The 25,657-nt window shown below is 39.5% G+C and overlaps 1 protein-coding gene across 5 annotated transcripts in view; it reads right to left on the reverse strand.

Annotated features, from left to right (window-relative positions):
* Positions 1-336: 336 nt before the first annotated feature.
* LOC309693534 (guanine nucleotide exchange factor VAV3-like) overlaps positions 337-25,657 on the reverse strand; it is a 50,424-nt gene continuing 25,103 nt past the window's right edge. For 2 of the 5 annotated variants that reach the window (XM_082512849.1, XM_082512847.1), the window contains exons 15-28: positions 25,186-25,295; positions 23,209-23,310; positions 22,627-22,718; positions 21,201-21,244; positions 20,196-20,220; positions 18,738-18,868; positions 15,016-15,081; positions 14,751-14,785; positions 14,493-14,609; positions 9,177-9,264; positions 8,544-8,673; positions 4,511-4,564; positions 2,874-3,022; positions 337-2,259 (exon numbers count right to left, since the gene is read on the reverse strand). In XM_082512849.1, the coding sequence (XP_082368975.1) occupies positions 2,218-2,259; positions 2,874-3,022; positions 4,511-4,564; positions 8,544-8,673; positions 9,177-9,264; positions 14,493-14,609; positions 14,751-14,785; positions 15,016-15,081; positions 18,738-18,868; positions 20,196-20,220; positions 21,201-21,244; positions 22,627-22,718; positions 23,209-23,310; positions 25,186-25,295 (1,185 nt within the window). In that variant the 3' untranslated portion in view covers positions 337-2,217. Of the gene's footprint in view, positions 2,260-2,873; positions 3,023-4,504; positions 4,565-8,543; positions 8,674-9,176; positions 9,265-14,492; positions 14,610-14,750; positions 14,786-15,015; positions 15,082-18,737; positions 18,869-20,195; positions 20,221-21,200; positions 21,245-22,626; positions 22,719-23,208; positions 23,311-25,185; positions 25,296-25,657 lie in introns of all 5 variants that reach the window. The other 3 variants (XM_082512846.1, XM_082512845.1, XM_082512848.1) reach the window with 2 other exon arrangements.

Raw genomic sequence — 25,657 nt, forward strand, 5'->3', positions numbered from 1 at the left:
TCAACAAATATAATTTCCAAGAGAGGAAATATGTTGCAAATTTTAGCCTGTACAATGCAAATTTGCTGAAGGGGGTACAATTTTGTGCCAAATTTCAGTGTGGCAAAGAAAAAAAAATACTGTTCTACATCTACATGTTCCTACATCATAACGGTTTTCAGTCGTCTTCCCTGTTCTGTTTGTTTGGACATTATTTGAGCACTGCCTGTTCTCCACTGCGCCTCCAAAAACCATATCAGACACAGCTGTGATTTGTGATGCAACCTCGCAGAGCCTTTGTTCCTGCAATGTAACATTTGTCCGAAGAGGGAATAATAGCCTATCCAATTTTAAAAGTGCAATTCAAAGAGTGTGCTTTTATTAAATATTTATGTCAAACACATGGTTAGTGGGGTATTAATGTTTGAAGGAAAACAGCATCACTTAACGCCCTTGTGCTACCTTGCTCTACAGTGAACAGCAGTTACATCACCCTTGAATCATTCATACTGAAACCAAAAAAAAAAAAAAGAGAGAGAGTTGAGGTAAACACAAAATCCGTGGAATGCAAAAGGGCTCTCTGGTTTCCACAGTAAATGATCAAAAGATCAAGGAGCTCATAGTGAAGTGTAGACCTATCCACACCACACATGTACTTTTAAAATGTATTTGGCTTTATAATTCCTTTTATGCATACACTTTTTCTCTTTGATGTCTAAAAATGTATGAGTACTGGGCATTATATTTGCTCTAGTGTCATCAAATGGGAACACTGTGAAACCACCTTTTTCACTGTGACAAGTTGCCATATTCATTTGTAGTCTTGTAGGCCAGGAATAACCACGGCTGGAATAGGTTGATATTTTGGGAAATGCTTATAGAGTTCCTTGGTGAGTGTAACAGAGGACTGATAACTCTTGTGTCTTTCCACTAAATATGAACCTGCAGCCACAAGGAGGTTAGCTTAGCTTAGCATAAAGACTGGCTTCAATAACCCAACTTGCTATGGAGATTTCAATACCCACCTACCAGCCCCTCTTAAGTTCTCTAACATCACTCGTCATCACTATGGGTTTGCCAGACAACCCACAGAGACATAAAAAAGTCCCCACTGACAAGAAAGTCCAACACATATACAAGTAAAACCGCACATTGAATGTTTTACAGTTTTGCTTTATTACAAATTGAACAAATGAATTCTAACCTCTCAATAAGTGAGCCTTTATGCCAATGACTGTTTCATACTTTATATTAAACAGACTAAATTCAGACTGGTATTAACCTTCTCATCTAATTTTGCCAAAGGAGCAAATAAGTACATTTCTCAAAATGTCAAACTATAGCTTTTCAGGCTAAACAGATTTTTAATGATTTTCATCAACTCAATGTTTATTGAAGGCTGCACTTAAAGTTGAGGTGATTATTTAAATAAAACAGTATTTAAAAGGACAGGAATCTAATTTGGGAGATGTAGCTTTATCAGTGGCGTCCTATGGCCACATAATCAGCTGTTTCTCTGCAGATGTGCATCACTTCAGCGTCCACAGGTCCACTGACTGACAGATCAGTCCATCATGGTTCCATCCTTTTTCTCCATGTTCCACCCCTTTTTAAAATTAGGGTCAAATTCAAAGTTTGGCAGTTACAGTTTTATCAAAGGTTTGTGTCCACGCAGTTTGGAATGCAAAAAACAAGATTAAAGAGAACTGAACGCAAATATCGACACAGCCATGAGGGCTATAGTGTTCCAGGAAAACTTCTCAACACTTTCACTTTAATTTGGTACTTGAGCAGGGCACTATAAGCAGAATCTGTGGTCCAGCTAGATGATTGAGCCTTGCTGACCTCGATACATGACAACAACGAAAGGCAAGACTCATACCAGATGATGGAGTCATCAATAATAAGAGAAGTTGAGTGGGAGAGGAAGGGAAGGGGGAGGGTTATCTAGGCACAGCACATGTACTTCCCAGTGGGCCGCAGGGGCAGACAGGACTGCGTAGAGGTAAGATATGGCATGACGCTCCTGGAATCTGTGATTTGACATTTCTGTGTGAGAGTCTGTCAGAGGACAGGAGAAGGTTTTTAAGGGCACTGCCACCTCCTCTTGTGTCCAAGTCTCTGGATTTTTATCAAAGAGAGATATGACTGTGGGCCCAGACAGTGGCAGAGCAGCATGGCGTTCACTGGAGGGTTTCAGCCTGAATGGGTGCTGAATACACGTTCCAACAAGCGAAGTCAGTCCTCCTCTTCCACATAAGTAGAGGGAAACCATCCCACCTAAGAAGAGAAAAGTAGCATCTAGATCAGCATTTCAAATTCAACCAGACCTCCGCTGATCTTGTGAAGAATTCTTCTCCTGTCACAATGTACAGACTGTTATATGTAGTCTTGATCAGGATGGGTCAATAATTCTGACAATTTGGAGGTGAGTACAAGAGATAATTCATTGTTAACTCTAGGATGAGTGGTAACTGTGATACTGTGCCTGCATGGCAGGGTTGGAGAAGTGTGTTCACAAGCAGTGCCATACTCAGATGTGAGCAAATTTAGTGGCGAGTCGTTGTGCATCGAAATGCATAACAACTGATACTTTGGCTAAACAAACCTGGTAAAAAAAATAATAAATTAACTGACAGACGTTTTGTTGTGCCAATGTGACATGTCCCATTAAAACTAAGGAGCTTTTTTCCATTTAACTATGGATGAAGTGGTTCACCCTTCATGACATGCACACTCACAAGCTCCCTGCCAAACACAGCCATTTACTGATTCACCCTTTTTAATTTAATTTTTAATACAAAATATTTGTGAAATATTTATTTGTTGTCCCACTTTGAAACAAGTAAAAAAAATCCTGCCAGCTGCAAAGAGCAAGTTTGTCAAAGACATACCCTGCCACCGACTACTCCCTTCCACCACCCATTGGGCATCTTGGTGTAGATAGTGATAACGTCTCCCTGTTGCAGAGAAAGCTCCCGCGTGTCTCTGGAGCAGAAGTCGTAGCGTGCAATTGCATAACCCACCACTCTAGGAGAAAAGACTGAAACAGAGAGAGATCTTATATTACTTTTGGACCCATTTACAAAATTTCACCTTATCTTAGACTCTGTGAAAACATCTGCTGACACTGATCCAGCAAGAAATATCACACTTACAGATCAGAGTTACACTCCTCACAAAAATGTAAGCTGAATTTAATATTTAAAGACAAAGTTTACAGATGTACTGCTGTTTTCAGGGTGAGATTAAACTTTCATGCTCACTTACTGTAAGAAAACTAACTAACAAGGATCAAGAGAGAACTTGAGCCAAACTAAATTCAGTTCATCTATATAAAATTATTATGGTTCATTGATTTTTTTCTTTTTTTTTTAAGTATAAAACATATTCCTCACAGGTATTAATCGTAGTAAACTGACTATGTCATTTTGTGAGAATGATAGGGCAGCGATTCTAAAAAGCCTTGACTCATGGGTTTGATTCATGTAAAAGCAAAACCGCAGAGGCAGAAATGAGATAATGCTTAAGGTTCGCGGGTGAGAGAGGAGAAATGTATCCGACAGCTCAGCTTGGTGGGTCCAAGCACGCAGCCAGGATGAGAGAACTTGGGTTATCATGGTCATGTGTTCATCTTATTAAAAGTTAAAGGTGAATTCAAGCGATGCATCCAGCACTTATCAGGTTATCCAAGTTTGTTCCTACGCATGCAGGTCAGGGCTCATATCACACGTGAACACGGCTGTGCATAGGTTTGTTTACCTTATCTGTGAAAACACAGATGACACGACTGTGCAGATATGCTGGACGAAAGGAATACATCTATCCTCTCATGCACACAGACATCCAAAGTTAACCCACATCACAACAACTCAGGTGCTCAGTTCCACACACACATGCTTAAAGTAAGCACAGAGAGAGATCATTTAATTCTTAAATATTCTTAATAAACTAAAATTTTTGCATTCGTGTCTTGCTGGAAACACGAAAATGTGAAAAACCTCCAGTTATTCTGACTCGGGAGCCCTTACTCATTATTTCAAGAGGGTAACCACCACTGTTGGCCTTAAAGTCACAACTTTTAATGGATACTAAAGCTCAATTAACTGTTTTATTGTGTAACATATTTGTCACAGTTCATTAAGTGAAACCATACAAACAAAAGCGCATGTCATCTTTTTAATTAGCTGAATTGATAGTGTTATTGTTGGATGTAGTAAAATGTAAATGCCAGCAATGGTGGCTTTGCAGCTCTTTGCCAGTGGTTTGCTGACATTTCTGCAGTTATCTTGACCAAATGGGAGATATCATAGCCGGCAGAAATTCATAACATCTGTGATATTTAATTTCCAGAAGACTGATGTGAGGATTTTTCCCCAACGGGGTGACTTATACACTCTGTGTAATTACCAAGGAAAAAAATGCATTATTTAAAAGAGACAAGAAAACAAGACAGCTCATCTTTAGAAACGTGGAAATGTGGACATACAGCGGGGGGAATTCAAAGAGAGTAGAAAAGCTGTACCTGTACCTGACCAGAAAGGCGAGGAGGAGGGAGGAACAAAGCTGCAGCCGCCAGGAGAAACTACAGAGAAACGAAGCGAGTGATGGGAGGGGGTTCAGGCCGTAGTGGGAGCAAAGAGAGAACATAAGCAAAGTAAACACAAGTTTGACAGAAAGAGAGCGTGTTTGTGTGAGGGTAAAGGAGAGAGAAAGAGTAAAAGTTGTCAAAGTCAAAGTACAAGCAAAAAAGCAAATAAGGTTGGGGATACGCAGTGAGAGAGGAGGGCAAAACAGTGAAACCATCAGACAAATTGTTACTGCCCCGGGCACATGCACAAAATCTTACACAGCACAAACCGCAGTAAGGTGGGTTAAGTGAGTGAGCCTATAATGCGTTTTGATGCCTGAAAGTCAGTATAGGTATGACTTTTTTAAACACTTATATGTTGCTTTTTATGCCTCAGTACCAATTCAGCAAAATGTCAGTGGTAGGCAATGGACCAATATTTAAGACAATTGTGTGCTTTTGACGTAGCAAAAACAAGTCTGAGAAAGTATCATTCCTAATTCAGGATAAAAATGTGGAGACAGGAGCACTACAGTGTGGCAGTCCTACGCAGAACTGCCAAAACTGCCACAGCCATATCAAGACATTACAAGATATTTCACAAAATGCTGTATAAAGTCCTTTATTTGGTTACCACTTCTTCTCTAATTGTGGTCCAATCCTAAAAGAGAAAAACTTCAACAAAAATAATCAGAATATATAATTTAGTTTGCTTTGGCATACTAATATAGCAGGATAAAATGAATGATAATGTGTTTTTCACCAAAGGACCTAACCCAGTGAAAATGAAAAATTGATGGGAGACACTTAATTTGGAGATGGTATGAGCAGGACTGCTGGTCTGAATACTAAAGACTATTTTGGTATACAGATGGATCTACTTGTTGTAGGAATTTCTGTAAAGAATCCCTTTGCCTATTAACGTCCATCATTTTTGGTTTACTATGCTGAATAATAAGTCTTTTGGCTACATAATGTGGCTTTCTTCAACTTTGTGCTGGTTACACTGCATAAAAATCAGCAATAGCAAATTTTTCAGCTTCAACTAAAAAAGCAGCGGCAGCTTGTGTGTAAGTATACGTCTGAGCAGAAGCACGGTGCTGTGACAAGGCAGCATCTGGGATTCCACACTGCAAAGCTAAGAGCTCCTGCTCCCATATGAAATCTCACCTGAGCCAGCAGACCCTCATGCTCAGAAAACAACTCCCGTCAGCACAGCAGTATGGTTTCATGCCTTCTCTTTGTACCGTACAGGCAGAGACCAACATGCGTCAAATGTCTGACCAGAGTTCGCACAACTATTAACATACTAATATAGCATGAGTATTTATACTTTACATGAAAATATTTTTGATTCTTTTAGACAAGAACATATGTGCATGGACCGTGCACAGGGTGACATGAGTTTCTATTATTTAAAATATGCTATTTATATCAATGTGGGCCAGAGAAATGACCACAAAGCTACAGCAACTGAATACTAGAAACCTTGTGAAAATGTATTGCAGGCCTGATGTATTCGATGTTTTCAGGTGAATGCACAAGTTGAGTATCTTAAAATTCTTTCAATAATTCTGTCATAAATATTTTCAGGACATTATACATCAAATTTAATGATATTGATATAAGATAACAGACTCCGGTGTCCCAGTAAAAGTTAGACAAAATGATTACCCTGACAGACAACACAAGATCATTGCATTGCTAATTAGTTCCCAACTCCAGCTTTCACACACACAGGGAAATGCACTCAGTCAGACTTAATTAAAAATTCTAGCTGGGGTTTTTCCAAGCAAATTACTCCAGAGTTTTGATGGCTTTACAGTAGTTCTGCATCTTGTGATTGTTTACTCAGCCTTGCATTCTATTTTCTTTGCTATGAGGTGTCTGTTTTGAGATTGTTGTTGTTTTGGCATGACATCTGTCTTTCCACAGAGGCTGTTTACCAGACAGAGAATACGGTGCCCACTCTAAGTCTGTCTATGGGGGTGGACGACTTAAGGCAATAATAATCTATCCCAGAATGCAATGAGGCAGCGGCAGGTCTGTCAAGAGTTTTTCAGAGACAGCGGCGCGGTGAATGGCAGCAATGCACAAACACGGCTCTTGCAGAGCTGCTTTGAAGCTTGATGCGCTAGGAGACCGATGCTGACAAAGGAGTGAGAGGGACAAGGATGTAGCAGAATTTTACATCCGAAAAGACACAAAGGGCTAACTTTGACTTTGTTCCTGTGTTCAGTTGCTTGCCTCTGCCACTCTTGCGGCAGCTATGGTTGTTTACACATACACCTTTCTTTAAGTTAAGACAGTTTACCTCCAGCTGCTTCCTGCTCTTTTACATCAGATCATATTTGCAAACTTTTCCCACTTTTGCGGAAACAGTCACGGTCTCTCGGTTGGACCAGGGGTATCCCCCAGGTGTGTGTCAGCAGGCGGCTGTCACAGGTTTTTTTTCCACGGCAAGCCCAAGTAAAATGTCATGTCCTGTCAGGAAAATTGTGAAGCCATCTCAGAGCTGAGCAGAGTGCGGAGTGTGACGTTTGGAGTAGCAGGCTCCTGGTGCTTGCCTCGGGCACTGGGCTCTAACTGGGACCTCGCTTTCCCAAGCCTGGTGAGCTACAGAGGCTCTTTTATATTTCTCTCACTCGCTGTCTCTGACTCTCTTTTGTGTTTTCCTCTCCTATCTCTCTGACTCCACATCCCTTTGTACTATTTGCCTATCCACATCCACATCTATCCACATTTTCTACTTCGATTTTCTACTTTCTACTTCTAGTGTATGCTTCCTTCTTCACTGAAGACAAACTGAACAAATAATTAGCACAGAATCAATTAATGAAGTCATGTTTTTTATATTCTTCATTTAAAACCTAGATTATACACCACCGCTGATACAGACAAGGACAGCTGGAGAGCCAACTGCTGACTACTTCTTTGAAGTCCGCCACCTGGGGCACATGTGTAGTTGTTGTACTATAATGTAAATTCTCTACGGAGTAGTCTGTGCAGTCACAAAAAGCAGGCAGGCACACCGACGGTCACATGGACCCTCGTGCTCGCTGTCTGATGACGAAATTTACGTCAATGGGACCCAAGCGGACCCTAACAGGCTTACTGAACATACAATCGAAAAAGTTCATGCTGGTTTTTATAGAAAGGTGTCAGAATACAAAGTGCAATGCAGTTTGTTGTGTGCAATGCAGCTTCTTGGTGCTACATACAACAACACACCTTCAGGGGTCTAGTGAAGTCCATACGTCAATGGGTCAGGGCTGTTTTGGCAGCAAAAGGTGGACCAATACAATATTAGGCAGATGGCCATAATGGCATGCCTATTAAATATACCGATCAGGCAGTTAAATCTTAAATGACATGAGAAGACCAACCAAGCAAAAAAAAAAAAGAGGTTCGAAGATAAATCTGCTGCTGTCTATGCTATGCTATTCCAAGGGGAATCATGTTAGCTCATTATGCTGAACTAAGTGTTTCTAACATGTCTCAAATGTTAGGAATATGACAGCCTTGGGTATCAAGACAGAGGTATTAGACACTTAAGTGTCTAATAATGAAACAACTGCTTTGTCAGCATGTTTATATATATATATAAAGCAAGAGTGTATAGTACACTGACTTGACTGTAATGTAAGAAACTGTGTAGTAGGTGAGAAACTGATTACAGCAAATGGTTTTGGGGTTTAGAGTGTTTTATTGTGTCTATGAGATGGCATGGGAAATATAGACCACTGACTATATCCATCATAAAGACAGGTCTAAACTTCCCAGGGAAAAAAAAAATACTACTCGCCTTGCTTTATCTGACCTGGTCTGTTGTAGCAAAAGTCTGACCCTCTGGTCCTCCAAACAGGTCAAAACAAACGCGCAGAATATCTTTCAGCTACAACTGGATAAAGCTCTGATCTGAACTTGGAGCTTTTCAGCCTGTCATACAGATACCATCAGGAAAGGAACCTGAATGTTTGCAAAGCAGACTTACCACTCCCGACCTTGGTAATGGCCGTGGGCACGTTTCCATTGGGCTGTTCCCTGTAGGGGTGCTGTAGAGTGGTGTCGAGACTGCTGAAACCCTCCTTTAGAGAGTGCTGTTGGTAGTATTCCACCAAGTCCTGTGTCAACCACACAAGAAAAAGAAATGTACCCAAAGCACCGCTAAGCCATAAAAATACAGACTGTATAGTGCACAAGTCTATAGAAGTGAATGCAAGGACAAGTTGAAAGGTTAGCTGCTCATTATTCTTGACAGTACAAGCAATGCAAATACAGAGAGTATTACAGAGAAAGTGTCCATGGGCCAGCGTACCACAATGTATTTTTTTTTTACACCAATGTCAAGTGCAAGCACTGAATACATTTGAATATCAGCTGCTGCGATACAAAGCCACAGCTTTAAAGCATGTCCCTGTGGCTTTCTAAGTGGGTACAAACATGTCAAAATAAACCAGTGGTAGTTATATAATTTTAATTTTAAAAAGTACATTTTTACTTGTATGGAAATTGCATTTTTCTCAAGAGAGGTCTGCAAAAATAGTGGAAAGTAAAAATGATTATGCTTATTAATGCTATAGCAGATTGTAGGCTGCAAAAATCCATAGAAAGATAAAGGCATTACCAGCACAGTTTTGAAAACCCGACTCTCGGCAATGTAAAAGCCTCCATCCTTGGTCAGAATCTTAATGTGCTTGACTTTATCATTGAACCTGTGGAGGATGAATAAGACATGGGTTGTTAATCAAGTAGACATGCTTCTGCATCAGTCCAGTCTCTATGATGAACTGTCACTAAGGTCTGTCTGTGCTGAGAGTTGGTTACTATGCTGAGCCAATTTCTATCTCTTACCAAAGCACCGTATAGTCAAAATTATGCCAGAATTAGACTGATCCTTTTATTATAATTCACAAAAAATGTAGAAAAACTAAAAAATGAAGCCAGGGGCTTTGTTCGGTGCTGGCTTTGTTCAGTGCTGCCAAAAATATGTTGCCTACCCCAGCTTTAAATACATTAGCTGACACAACAGTGTCACAACTGTGCTCAGGGTTAGACAACAGTAATTATTTTACTCATAAATTATACTCCGTAACAGTTTCTAATCAGCCAGTCACAAATAGACAGAATAACAAGAGTGTCAGCTTTTGACAGCCACCATAATACCAAAGTACAGCGTGCCCTCCCATATGGAAAAGATATATGTAAATCTTATAAAGTTTGTATCTGTCTTGTGTGAAACTTGTATGAAAAGCATATAAGTGTGAAAACAGATATAAGATCCCTTGAAAAATTATATAATGAAACTTGTATGTTTTGGATACTTACTGAAACAATGTATGAAAGTAATGCGAAAGTGGCCACTTTCATGAGTAAATCATGTAAGCCTTATATGATTTACTCATGAAAGTGGCCACTTTCATGAGTAATCACATATAAGTTTTTACTATTTCTTTTCCGTATGGGCTCTTTTTACTAAGGAATGTGAATTCTGCAATAGAGTTGCCTAATTACTGCTGCTGATTGTATGGACTTGGTGTGTTTGCCACACTGAAAGTTAGTACAATTGCATCACAACCAAATGTAAAACATAACAGTTGCAATTGAGTGATATTGTGGATTAAACGACTAAATCATCACTCAGTGCTGTGCAAAAGTCTTGAGCCATCTCTCATTTCTTTATATTTTTCAACAGCTGTCCAAGGTTCATTTATTCATTCATTTTCAGTGCAGTCTTTGAACCTGACCGCTTTCAGAGGAATGCTTTTTGTTTGTATATTTTTTACTACGTCATATAACATTGAATCTTAGTCAAAGAGCAGCTGTTAAGAAGCGTTTCCTAATTAAAGGAAACAGGCTGAAGTATGGCAAATTACACAGAACTGGACTGAAAAATCACTGGCCAGGTCTTATGGACTGATGAATCAAAACTTTACATTTTTGTTGCATAGTTATCATACAGTATGTACTGAAAAGAGTACGACAGAGGACAAATGCTACAGTCATGGCTTGGAGTTGCACTTAAGTCAAATTTTGATGATCTTGACAAAAGTGATGAAATTATAAATGTAGAAACTATTGTCAGATTTTGATTCGGTGTGTAATACCATCTGGAAAGTATCTGATTGATAAACTTCTAGCATGACAATAACCCCGAACACACTGCCAATGCAGCAAAAGAAGACCTGGATAGAAAAAACAAACAATTGAATGTGATCTACCATGGATTGGGCTCCCCGGGGCTAGGACCTCAACATTAATGTGATGTAAAAAGAAGAAGAAGAGCTTTAAATGTCCTTCAAGAGGCATGGACAACTATTCCTGGAGACTACTTAAAGAATATACAAGAAAGCCTGCGTATGATAGTTCAGGCTTTGTTGAAGAATAAGTGTGGTCTCTAGCTTGTTAAAATTGGACAAACCTTTTTTTTGCCTTGTAGACTGTATTCCCATGTATGTTTGCAAACGTTTCAATAAAACACTGCATCTATTTGAGATTATAATACTATATATAGTTCTATGTTTTAATGTAGGAGTGTTTGAAGTGGTAGTGAAAGTAAGTTGGGAGTTTGAGCCATTTCCTGTAGTGTGCTGTATCTAACATGTCCTTAATATTAAACGAAGGCAGACTGAAAATCTCTCAGTGCAGTGTATAACCAATGAAAAGAATATTTTCAAGTTGCATGTACGACTGTATGGATGTACTAAATGTATGACTGTACTGTAAGTAACATGTTACTGATTTGCAGTCATAGGGTGCCTAACACACAGAGACAGATAACCCGTTTGGTGAAGGCAAGATGTTTCCTTCCCTCGTAAAGGCTCCCAAGGTGTTACACACATGCAAACAGCATTCAGCACACACAAACTGACCGCTTGTAGTGTTTGACACCAGACAGTTCCAGTTGATTAGTAGCAGCTCTCTGTGTAAAGCTCCATTATCTCAAATGGCCATCCTGATAATGATCTTAAGCATTGAGACAGGCAATTAGGATTGGAGTGTTCAGAAACTGGCCCTGTACATCAAAGCTTTGAATGAGGAACGGTATGAGTCCACCAAACCAAATGGGCTGGAATGGTGTGTCACAGTCTGAATAGTCTTAACATCCAAACACTATTTCAGAGTGCACCTTCACTTGTTATAATCTCTTGGAGCCATCATGGCAGGTCAGAGGGACTCGATAGTCCTTTCTTTTTTAACAGAGTGAACAAGCTTTGATGTGCCCTGAAACGTATTCACTAGTTAAATGGGCAGGGCTGTATTTGAAAAGAGGAGTACGCAGGCACTCATCTTGTAGATAAAGCAGTCATTTGTTGAGGCCTTAAGGGAAGTATGTTTTATCTACAACTCAAGTGTGTTTCTAGCCATCTTTTGAAATACACAGACTGATAACTGAAGAGCATCAAACAGTCTGATGCAACGCTATCAAGTTTTCGTTGAATATACGTCTGAGACAGATGGTGAAATAGACTATTCGATTCCCCCTCTTTCCCATGCTATATTCAGTTGAATAACTGTCATACAATAACAAAAATGAACTTCTACAAACTTTAGGCATGATGTGCAAATGCCGGACAAGGTCTCCTTCACCAAAAAATGTTTTTAACTAAAACTAGAAAAGTTTTGAGAATTTTGTACTTTAGCAGTGACAATTGAAAAATGTGTCTTTCAAGGAACATTGTTAATCTAACTCTATATTGTCACAATTACAGGCGTTTGAGAATCAGAGTACAAATACAAAATGCAGCTATTCAATGATGATTTCATTCATTAAGGGGAAAAAGCCATACAAACCTACCTGGTTAAAAATGCAAAAAAGTAATTGCTCCCCTTGTTAAATAATGAAATAACTGTGATTAACTTGGTTGTTTGGAAATCTGAGTTCAATTTCATTAGCCACACCCAGGCCTGGTTACTCCCACACCTGCTGATTCACTTAAATAGAACAGCGTCTCAATAACTGCAAGCCTCGCTTGGCTCAGTTAAAGTTTTTGTGATTCAACAATAAGGAAGACGCTGGGGAAAACAGCATTCATGGGAGAGATTCAAGGTAAAACCACTCCACCACGAACCAATATAAACACTAAGGTTCGACTCAAATTTGCTGAAAAACATCTTGATGAGCTACAAGACTTTTGGGAAAATATTCTATGGACTGATGAGACAAAAGTTTAACTTTGGAAAGTTTGGGTCCCATTACATCTGGTATAACACTAATACAGCATTTATTAAAAACAATGTTATACCCATAGTCTAACATGGTGGTTATGTGATGGTCTATGGCTGCTTTGCTGCTTTAGGACTGACACGACTTGCTTTAATTACTTAAACTATAAATTCCGCTCTCTAACACAAAATCCTGAATGACAATGTCCGGCCATCAGTTTGTGGCTTGAAGCTCTGGCGCACTTGAGTTATGCAGCAGGACAATGATTCAAAACACACCAGCAAGTTGACCTTTGAATGGCAAAAATAAAAGAATTGAGGTTTTGGAGTGGCCAGACTTAAATCAGATTGAAAGGCTTTGTTTTGATGTTAAACAGGCCGTTCATGTTCAAAAACTCTGCAGTGTGACTGAATTAAAACGAATGTGCCAAGAAGAGTGGGCCAAAATTCCTCCACAGTGATGTGAAAGACTCATTGCCAGATATCGCAAACACTTGATTCCAGATTGTGCCACCCTCTGCAAATTTAGTGGATAATTACTTTTTCACATAGGGGCAGATAGATTTGGATGGCTTTATTCTGTTACAACATGAAATCATCATTTTGAAAGCTTTATTTTGTATTTACTCATTTATCTATCTCCAGTACTATATTTCTAAGTACTGCAAGTACTATATTTCTAATTAAGAGACCAGTAAGCTCTAACTTGACCTTATTTTATTATATAAATTTATAATTATATAACTAGAGAAGGGCCAAGTTTAATTAATTGTTGTCCTTATAGAAAAGTTGTAAAATAAACCACAACAATGGCAAATGCAGTTTAGCGTAACCTTGAATAATAACTGTTGCATGAAATAAACTGATGAAATTTAACCCACAAACGCACTAAAGTGCAAAATTAAGTAACTGTGTAAAACCATAACAAGATGCATCCCTGGATCCATTTCAGCGAGAGACAGCGTTATAGAAAAATCCCCCAGGACGAAACTCTTCCGATTTTAACCAACAAAGCAACAACAGGATTTAATGAATTCAGTTTTATTTCTTCACGCCTGTAGAGCAAACGGCGGCACTTTTTGCTGGGTGAAGGATTTTTTTTCCACTGTGAAAATGAATTTTTAATTTGTTGGATGCTTGTGTCAAGAATAGTGAAATTTTTTCGTTGATAAGATGGTCTCTTAGGAAATTAGCTACCTCAACAGTCAGCACTGATGCATTTAGATACTAGGAGGGCTGGGAACAGTATGTTTTCTCCCAACTATTTTGTCAACATTTAGAAGCTTGTTAGAAAATTAGGGTGAAAGCAGACACTTCAAAACTTGGACCAAATAGGTTTATATTGCTAGAACAAACCCTAAGAAATGTTTCTTTTCTCATTTTAGACCTTTAGAAGCGACACTGCTTTTCCAAACGTTTGCACTTCAGTATAAACTGTGACTCATTACACCAGACATGATTTTTTTTTGTCAATCTTCAGTTACTAGATGCTGCTGTCACTACAACTTATTTTGCAGTGACGACTGGAACATAGCATGATCTCCTTCTGCTGCAGCCCATCCACTTCAACATTTGATGAATTGTTTGTTTTCTGAGTTATTTGCATGTGGGCATTTTGTTTTCTTGAATTATTCCCACCATCCGTCTCTCGCAAGAAGGTGTTTTTGCCCACAAGACTGGTGCTGACAGCATGTGTTGTGTTAATTTCATTTTTATTTTTTTGGTAAAAGAGTGAAAAATGTCGGAGAAAATAAATAGAAAGCAAGATGTCACTTACTTTATGCTGATTGCATATTCAGTGCACTCTTTACTCCTGTGCCGAATCAGATACGTGCTGTTTTCCCGGTCCAAGAGGGCGACCTCAGCTTGGCATCTTTCCATAGGCCCTGCAAACCTCAACATCCATAAACAGCTACTGTAATTGCACTGATCCACTCACAATGCATTGTCATAGTCAATGTATAGCCAACATTATCTATAATCTGGAGTAAGAATGAACTGTGGCCATCCTTAGACATTTATTTTTGCCACTTACCAGAGCTGGGCAGAATAATCGACAGGTTTTGGAACCTGGCATAGAAAAATAATTGTGGTTATTTTGAGTTTTGATTGAGTCAGATCAGAAGGTAGAGGTCATTTATGTGATATTCAAGGCATATCTAATAGCTAAAATCCATCTTCTACAGTGAGAAAACTGCAATATAAAAGCACTACATTCTTCTGCCAAAACATCAATACACTGAATGCATTGTAATGATACTAAATTTGTCTTATTGATCACAATAAACATGCACACTTACACACGGGCAAGGCCTCACAGCATCGCTTGGAAAGAAGCCAATCTTGCTTGTAGCCAGATTTTTGCCCTGCAAAGGCAACCGCTTGTTAATCGCATTATATTTGTCTGGGAGCAACTGCACCTCTCTCTCTCTCCTTCTCTTCCTTTTCTCTTCCCCTCCCACTCTTGCCTCAATAAATCCTCAGCAATTAGCACACAACAAGCACTGCATCTAATTTGTAGCCCGAGTTAATTATGGTTCAAACTCTGCCGGCAGTTAGATTTGTACTACATCAAAACAAGAGCCTCGTTTAACACTAAATAATGGATCTTATTCTGGTCTTTGAATATCCAAACAGCGTGATCTCTTGGGTTGGTGCTAAAGACTCACAATTGCATTTTAGCTAACCCGCCTGAAGCAACAGGCTTTATGTGAAATCATTAATTCCTCCAGCAAACATGGAGTAACAGACTTTTGTTGTCCAGTTAAATAAACCAATTTGGTCAAACAAATTACTTGTTGTTGTTTTTTTTACATAGACTTGTCTCTACTTGGATTGTTTAGTTTATTGTATAACCTTGTTTCTCTATTATGTACATTGTCTGGCAGACAGTAATAAGAATATGCATCAGCATTAAGCTGAAGATAATCTGAGTTTCCAGTTCCAAGTTAGAGGTCAATTTGAAGTCCATTGAGCCAATCTGAGAAGACGTTGAGTGGTGAAGGCATGTGGAGCTCTTCATTCGCCTTCCTGCCCCATTTATGCTTTCCTACTCACTCCTCCTTATTAGAGTATAAAATGCTTTTTGCGACCGTGCAAGCCCCGAAAGTAACTAGATTGGAAAGCAAATCTTTACCCATCTCTATGATTCATTCTGTGTAATAACATTTCATCAAAGGTTTTTTGAGAGCCCTTCTCTATTTGTTATGCTTTCGATAAGCGTATGATAAAGATTAAACTTATTACTCTGTTGGCATAAACAGGCAGGAGCCAAGGGATCAAATGAAATTACAGTGATTGATTGTATTGTTCTGCCAGTGGGATGGGGGATAATTGCCTTCTGGGTAACAGGGGATATGAATTCTCAATGTTCTGTAATTCCATCCTCTGGCGCCACTGGGGACATTGGAGATTAAAGATACCCTGTGGAGTTTTCATTGTAAGCAAACATGACTTTGTTAGGATTCAGGGTTTCTTTCCAAAATGTAGTGTGTGACTGTAAGACCTCACAAACTTACTGAAAACAAAACCTTCTATTCCTTCTTTTATTATAGGTATCACAGACCTCTTCTTCAAATGTAAAAAGTAACAGAGGCAAAAATAAACATTTTGAGGCTATATAGTTAATAATAACAAGAAGAAGAAGAAGAAGAACAGAATAAAAGGCTGATCGACATAGTGTTGAAATGAATGAGCGTGGTTAACTGATCCTTGCTGCATGCAGAATGCCAGATAACCAGAATGGCCCAGAGGTAAAAGTTCCAGAGGAATTTATCCCATGGAAAACTAGGCCCACATCATTATTCAAAACAACCACCTTTAGCTACAGTAACTCAAAATAATCATTTCTGTGTGACTGATCAGTTTCTCACATTGTTGTGAAAGAATTTTGGTCCATTCTTCTTTACAGTGTTGATTTTGTTCAAGCATTCATTTCATCTGCTCTCCCTTATGTAGCAGGCTTGTCAGAGAAAAACGTTCTCCAAGTGTGACAATATGGTGCATTTTTATGACCGAGCAACAGCCTCAGACATAAACTGGTTCATCCCAAGGACAGAACGCCCAAACACAGGGTAAAAAACAGTTTATGAGCTGAGTGCAGTGAGGAGTGTTTGGACGTCTACATAGCAGAAACCAAACAGGGACTGCACAAATGCATGGCACAACATAAGAAAGCCACCTTAACAGGACAAACTTCAGCTAGGGTGGCCGTAGTTCAGGTGGCAGAGAGGTGACCTCAGAGTAAAGATGGACAAAGATGGACAAAGATGGCAGATGGGTTGAAAGAACAGTAAAAAAGGCCATCTACATCCACTGTGAATGATCAGCATTGAACACAGGTGATGGCTTACGACACCAACTATCAGCCACCTGCAATCCAATTCTGAGATCCCTTCCCAAGTACGTCAACTCCTATTCACACTATGCCTAAGGTGACCTCAATAGCTCATGTGATGCTGGAGTGGGACAATGTCTTACAGTGGTTTCACCTGTCAGCCCCGGTGACAGGAATGACTCATGCCTTTTTTCACACTTTGGCTCACAGAACACACCTCAGAACCTCCTCCAACCCCTCTTGGATAAGAGGCAAAAAAACCCCTAAAGAAGTCCAGTTTCTTTCTTTTCAATTTCTGAAGGCTGCCAATACCAGGATGCCAATGAATCTACACAGTCCTGATAGATGATAAACTTCCGTAAAAGAATTTCTTGAAACATGCATTCACACCACTTGAAAACTTGTACAGTCATATTACAATAAGGTTGATTACAATAAGGCGGGTGTTGATAAACCTGGAAACTGCTTGTGTAGCCACTTCTCCCTGCTTTCATAGAGTGCTTTAAAAAATTCTGTGTCAGTGCATGTGTGGAAACCAGCTTCATATTTAAACCAATGGAAAAAAAATGATACAAACATAACAGGAATCCGCTTATCAAATACTGCTCCACTGTTGGTTATAAAGTCAACAGGACAGCTTTTAGTTAAGCTATTTACATTATCATTATGCAGAGCTCAGGAATACACAAATGTGTTTTATCAGATAATTCCTGTGATTATCCCCTTCCAACATGCAGGGTTACCATGGTAGCAAACAATGCAGTGCCATCAGGTCTGTGGCATGACATTCTGGTCGCTGCTCTATCAGCTTACATGAAGTCTCATGGCATTCATGTCCTCACCCTCCACTATGTGCTCTGTCACAACAGAGAGAAACATGAAGCACAGGAAATCGGGCTAACTGCCTACTTCCAGCTGCGCTGTTGGCAAAGACTGCAGTACGATTGGACCTGTACCAGAGGAGAAGGATGAGGCTTTAGCACCAAAATAAAGCAGAGTGAGAAAAAGCTAAGGAGGCTGCCGGAAGACCCCAGATAAATCGCCATCCCTTCAAAAATAGAAAAGGTCAAATGCTCTCAACCGCTGGCTGACCTCGTGAGATGGTTGTTAATGTGCCGGTCCCCGAGGTTGCACACCACCATTAGAACGTCCTCCAGAGCCTGAGCTGTATGCCGTTTTATTGTTTCGCCGTGGCAGTCAATTAATCAAGTGGAGCCACTAATTGGTTAGATCATCTGATGTAGCCTCTAATTCAATCTAAAGAGTGAAAGAACAGCCAAATAACCCGTTTGTAATGTAACAGGGGTCCAGTGAAGCTCATACAAATCTTCAGCTGATATTTTTAATTGGAGCTGACCTCATCATACTGTCACATTTGCGGCTCACCTGATAGGACACCCGATGTGATGAACAACAACAATGCAATTAGTGATTTATAGCAAACGGCGGCCAAAGGGAGATAAATTGTTGAAGTCACCACATTAATCTACATTTTTGAAAGCTTTTCTGTCACCTAACGGCATCATCCAGCATTAAAGGAAGATGTAACATACAGCACAGATTCAAAGTCATGACAGTGCAAAGACATTGCGTACACCACACCAAACCTAGTCAGCCATAACATGTTACTTTTTCATAGAGTCACAGATGTTGAGATAAAACAAGGTTGAGCTGAGTGACACGCACCTGCCACCAAGAGCTGTGCAAGTCGGCAAACATCAGTTCAATGATATCCCCCACGTGAATGCTCAGTGGGGGCGCACACTGAGAAGAGGGGATGCCACTGTAGTCTCTGATCACAACCATCCTGGGCAAACCTAGCAGACAGGGAGCGTAAAGACATTAACACTCAAAATTAGAAACATTTTGTGTGACTTTTTTGAGCAACATAGAGAACTAATACATTGTGATCATTCATTTTATTTAAGGGATATAAATAGTGCAGCTACATGACCGAGAAATGTCATGAAAAAGGTGCTTTTGGTTGATTGCTCAACAAGCAGACCTGGGCTATGCAGTGAAAGATATGAGAAAATACACCTTTTTTTGGGGAAATTCAAGTGAACCACCCATTCCATCATTTTATCCACTTTCACCACTAAAATGCCCAAAATAAATTTCCTGTATTCTTCTTACCCTGAAGGTTTAAGCACATTCTCTAACCATCTCTAACCTCTAAACCATCATACTGTCACTATTCTCAAAAGCAACAATTTGCCATTGCAGGAAATTCATCTCTTTGATTCCTGAATGGCTCAGTACCAATCTTTCCACGGCATGGCAGACAAATACAGCCATGAGCACGGGGCTAAGGCTAAGACTAAATACCCCTGCCAACTTAAAAGACACAGCCACTTACTCTCTCCTGACTCACACATCTAGACTTCTCAGTCGCATCTCCCTTCCAGCCACAACTGCCTTGCAAACCAGCCTGGGGAAACTATTAGCTGGCTCTGACCTCAGATGAATGGAATATCTCACATTCATGTTTTTAATAAGAACAATAAGTACAGATGTCTTTCTCATAAAGGCCCTTATGGAAATTGATTTATCACAAAGGCACAGCTCAGCAGTTGAGGCTGAGGCATATAGACTGCTGGAAGTGTTTTTCTGCCGACATTTCTCCTGCCATGGTTCTCATAATGATTCCACCCACACCAATTCATCTCGGTGCTGTCTAGAGTTTAAGCATCACGGCATGAAGTGAGAAAGAGGTTTCTGTGGTCTGGTTAAGGATTTCTTCTGCATTCTATTATTCATTGGTTATTCTTGCTTAAGTATATTTGTCAAGAGGAAACTGTTGCTGTTCATTACCTCCCTTTAAACACTGCATGCATGTGAGCAAAAGAGATTTGAGTATTTGTGCAGAAGTGCATTTCTAAGGAAGAATCTTGAGGATTTTTTGTGGCCAAAAAAAGAAGCATTTCAGTTGAGTAATATGTGATCAAAAGCGAATCACAGCATTGAAGGGTTAGCTTTAAACCACCCTCTATCTGTTACAAAACTCACTCTGGCCTGTGACTAACCATCTCCTTTTCATCCTGTCTGCGTTTCTGTTTTGCTACAGAAGTGAGATGAAAGAAGCTTAAGAGGTACCACGTAAAGCCCTTAGCAGGTTCACAAAAGTGGTCAAGCCATACTGACCTGGGTCCGCTGGTGTTGTGTTGTCCTGTGAATGGAAAGAGAAAGCAAGATGCAAGAGAGAGAAAAGAGCATGAAACCAAGAAAGGAAGAAAGAAATATGGAGGAAGGAAAAGATTGATAAATATAGAGGTAGAGGTTTCTTACTCCCTGTGTAGGATCAGCCTGACCTGCACAGTGAGTCACATTCTTAATACATCATTCTGTGAGTGTTCTATTTTTAAGGTGGTTAGTTAAACAATATGAAAAGTTAAAGACGGAAATCAAGAGTAAATTGTCAAGGTTTCATCTTTTTAGTATAATAACCAAATAAAAACTGTAAAAGACATAAATATTGTATTATTTTATCCTTGTTATGACTACAATAGATTGTCTGCAAATTATGTGGACACAATGTCTTTATTCTGCAATTGCAGTTGAAGAAGGAGAATGAAACTTGGCCATTTAAGGATATTTTTGAGGATTTTCTGCATAAACAGTTGGCTGTTACGTGCCACAGATTTAGCTATGGACTCCTATACTTCTTAATTGAGGCTCTGTTTCAAAGTTGACACATAAAGACTGCCATCTAAATAGTCAATAAAGACTAAACTGGCGAGATACACCAGCTGCTGTGATTGGACAGCTGTTACATGCTAGTGCTCTGCCTTGTATTTCATTCAAATTGTAGGCGCTACACTCTGTACAAGTCTTTCAATTAAGGAGAGTCTTTAAATCAGTGTAATGTTGCTGCAAGACGAGGAACAATAAAATTACCACTTAAGCAAAGTTTTCAAAAGGGAGTTGACATTTGTATACCAACATCTTTTATCAACTTAACAAGTGTAAACTGTTCACTAGTATGACCAACTCACTGGAATATCAGTTTACATGGGCACAAAATCATTCCTCACTTATATGTGTCCATAGATGAGAGTGCTTTTGTGCTCGGCGCTACAGTTCATCTGTCTCCATAATTATGTTAGCTTAAGTGTCTAAGTCACAGAAGAGAAACAGACCGGGTCTTACCTTGGGTCTCAACTTGACAGGCTCTGCAGTGAGGTGAAGAACAGCTACAGTGAGAGGAATACAATATGAGTGCGTGGTGGCTTTCTGACATGCAACCTCAGCTGTCAACCTCTGCTAGCCCTCATCATGCCTCTGAATGCATAAAGACCACAGCACTTCTGTTAAGAAGGCTTGTCAAAGGCCTCAGCTAGCTTTAGCCAGCCTGTGCATTCAAGGAGAGTAAAGAACTCAAACTACAGCACCAGAATGGTGACACAGGCCCACAACTAGACATAGGAATAAGATTCAGCAAGTACTAAATGAAGCAAACAATTATATATGTAATATATATAATTATATGTAATATAAATATTTGTAATTTGCTACTTTGTTTGCTACTTTGCTACTAATACAGAATTTAGATTTTCCTTCAGGGAGAAATAATCTGTACCTTTTCAGAGGAGTAACAGTGTGTGAAAAACTAAGTACATCGAATTAATCGGTAGCCTTTAGAGCTACCTTTAGCAGCAACAACTTTAAATGACTGGTTTATCTCACATCATTGTGGAGGATTTTTGGCTCCCTGTTGTTCACAGCATTATTTCAGTTCACTGAGATTGTGCATTTCAGTCAGGTTGAGGTCTGCACTTTGACTGGGCCAACTTCATTTCTTATTCAGCCATTCTATTGGAAATCTGCTCATGTTCTGGGGATCATTGTCCTCTTAGATGACCCAGTTTTGGTCATTTCATCATTTTCATCAACATTATGGCCAAACATCTCCATCTTGTCTGTCCAAAGGATACCGCTCCAGAAGTTACAAACCTAAGCCATGCTGCCATGTTCTTTTTAGAGAAAAGGTGCTTTTTCTTGTCAACTCTCCCAAAGGAGCCATACTCATTTAGTCTTTTCCAATCGTAAAAAGGTGATGTGTCTCTGAGATGTGTCTCTTGGGGTTCTGTTTTGGGTTGGGTTTGTTTTTTCAAAATTTCTCTTGGGTATTAAACGGTCTGATCTTGACCTTGAATTTGCCACTCCTGAGAAGATTGTGGCATTGTGTTAAGACAAAGATGATGAGTTAATTAAGTTCCTTTGATTAGCAGCAACTGGCTTCTACTTTCTCTCTTAATTCTTATAGCAGCAGTTTAGGTGTACTTAGATTTTTCACATGACTGTGAAAATCCACATGGCTGTAAATTTTCTATACAGTTGCAAATCTGGTACGAGTGTTTTATACCAGAAAAAAACTCAAAAGAGTGACCAAACTGTTAAAAGGACTTTCTCTAAGGAGCACAAATGTGCTCAGTCGACTTCATGGTTTTTTTTGCCTTTTAGATGTTTATATTTTGTGTGTTTTTAATCAAAACTGTGGCATGATGGTGATGACAAGGGTCACCCAAAATGTGGGATTGAGCAAAACAATTGGTTTGAGAGGTTTTTCTCTCACCTGTTCTCCCACAGACTCCCAGTCGACCCAGACACTCTTTATGAGCCCCCAGGCCACATTTTAGACAGAGATAACCCTGGTTAAAGATGCCCCTGGAGACAACACAGAATATATTTCATGTACAACAGCGCCCTTATAAGAAACACACTGACATTTAGAATTTGCTCTGAACACCCTCAAGATAAGAGGAATGGTACAGCACGTACCATTCAGCTTTAAAACTGATGATTTCTGTCAAACACTGAGATTCAGTTCAGTATCATGTTCTTGATAAAATAATACTACTAACAATTAAACTAAGCTCATTTCAAAATAACCTTCTTTTCCCCAGAAAAAGTGACTGAAAGCCAAAATATATAATGGGTCATTATGTTCCTTCATGCATTCAATGGAAAAAAGATTTGAAAGTTATCTTAAGAGAGCTATCAGTGAAATAACACATGATGGTTTGCTATCTTTGAGCTATTCATGTAGTTCGAGTTCATGGCAACCCTGTTTCAGGTACACAAGTGTTTGAACTTCATCCCAAAAACATAATCATCTAAAAAAAAACAAAAAGAGCTCACTGACAATTAATCTTACCTAAGCAAAAGATGACAGAAGCTGCAGGAAGTGATCCTTTCAAACGTGTGCATCTTAAAATGGTGGGAGTTGTGGGTGGCCTTCTCCGGTCGGATATTTGATCTAAGACAAAGAAAAATGAGCAAAACGTTGCTTAAACACTAAAATGAACTAGCGGCTCTGCATGGTTGTGCTTAACCAGAGCGCGTTAATGCTAACAAGCATGCATGTGAATATGGTTACGATCACAATGCTACCATATGCTTTGCGGCTTTCATGTTTACCACAACCTCTATTGTAAGCTGTTTCACATATGAGTGTTCTGAAAATGCTGAAACAATCAGGTTAGAGCTTGTCCAAAGTTGTCCTTCCTCACATGTAGCACACAGTAGAAGCTAGCACATGTCAGCCACATTATTACTGAAATATTCTGTTTTTTTAGCCAAGTACTGGCCAGTACTTGAATGCTGTGACCACAACATTGCCTGCATTACTTTGAAATTGAACACCTGACATACTTTGTTTGAAGAAGTCGACAGGTTAAACCACCTAAAATGGTTCCCATGCACCTTTTTCAGGTAGGCTTAAAAAAAATCCAGAGCTGCATTGAATATGCACAAACAGCTTTAGTTAAACGTGTGAGGATGCTAATATTTGCTAATTGTCTCTAAACACAAACTACAGCCCCAGGATCATGCTGCTCATATGGCTAAAAACATGTAAGAACTACGTTTGTATGAGTGGGCGTCTCAGTAGTGGGAACAATTTTCTTCCTGTTTACTCAAATACAATTCATTCTTAATAATTTCTTCATCAACTAAACAGAGCAACTTTGTTGGGGAAGAACAATCTTTAGTTTATTCCTTCAGCTGATTGAAATAAAAGCAATTTTACCTACAGTGCACGCATCCGAATAAATGAAGAGGACTTGAATGAGCCCAGGCAAATCTAATTTTGATCTGCATGTGTGTATCTGCACCATGAGAGGTGGAAACGTGAATAGCAGGAATAGGCAGCCTTTCTGGAACGTGAATAAACACACAAAACATTTTTGTATTAAACACGCCATCCAGAAGCCGCTTAGACTGAGTGCTCCCATAAGTGAGTCCTTCATCAAAAGCCCACATCCTCTTAGGTAGGTACAATTTTCACTTTTTGAATTGGCCCCTTCTGGTGTCATTACTCAATGCACAGAGGCACAAGTCGCTGTTTTCAGGTGCAAACCCTGCCCGTGCGGCAAAACAGTTTTAAACCTGGGGTGAAAATGGATACAGCCTTTTCTTTTAAATTTTGGAAATTACACATTCAGTTTTTAGTGCCAGGGGCTTAATGGTAATGGAAGTGTAGAAATTCATACGTCACTGCATAAAGTTTAAGTTCAAGGAAAGACAGAGAAGTACTAAAACTGCACATTGTGTACTGTACAATTTGCATTGCTGGTACAGTAAACATATCAAGAATACTTTCACCGAGAAGTTTATTTAGAAAGGCCACAGCATACAGTTGGGTTTCACATATATATACAACCCCAACAAAAAAACATTTGTTCAGTCAGAGTGTGATGTCAAAACAAGACAGTATTCTTCCAAATCAACATAAAATAGAATGTGGATGGGATATCTGCCCGCAAAAGCTTCCTACTGTTACAAAATAATATGAAAGATATATCTCCATAAAGCACTGATTTGAAAAACCATCGAGGCAGAGTGACTTCTTTGTAGTTCTGCAGCTCTCTGGAACAGTTTATGTGCAGCTGTATATGTGTGTGTGAGTGTGTTATCTTACTGTTGTCAGCAGTGTGTGCTTGGTAACAGCTAAGACCTGATCAAACAGTGCACATGAAAGAGTCAACACCTCTTTTGGCCTTGGAATAACACACATGCAAACAAAGACAAATAAACAGCGTACACACCCACGCATAAGACCAGTGTGATTACGTTTCTGCAGCACGGCTACCAAACTGTCACCGCTGTGGTGTTCATGTCTCTGTATACTTACATGGCCATTTCAAACTGATCCAGCCACTTCTTCTTCAGCTCTCTGGTCTTAAAAAAGAGTTCAAAGCCCGTGTGCCCCTGCTGGTGTGTCACATAGAACCCGTAGCACCACTGTGGGGTTCAAGAAGAAGGAAATAATCAAATTCACTAGTGTGTTTTGTTTTCTTTTTCTTTCTGATGCATTTTGGGTGCAGAAGCATTTATGTGTGGGGCTAAACTGACTAAATGTATACAGGAATAATTACCTCACAGAATCAACACTTTCGTGGCGGGGGACACAGTAGTTTGGTTGGTGAAAATCTTTCTTCACAGCAAGAACAAACTTTTCATCTATGTCATAAATCCCCAATACCATGACAGGTTGTTGCAATGTAGTTATCCGTTTAACTGTAAATAGTGCATCGTGCTCTGTAATTGGGATGGATGCATTGTCTGAAATACCAGAGAATGACTACTGAGCTACTGGCTGTTAA

The sequence above is a fragment of the Aulonocara stuartgranti genome (assembly GCF_965226115.1).
Source record: "Aulonocara stuartgranti genome assembly, chromosome: 18".
NCBI classification, from domain to species: Eukaryota; Metazoa; Chordata; class Actinopteri; order Cichliformes; family Cichlidae; genus Aulonocara; species Aulonocara stuartgranti.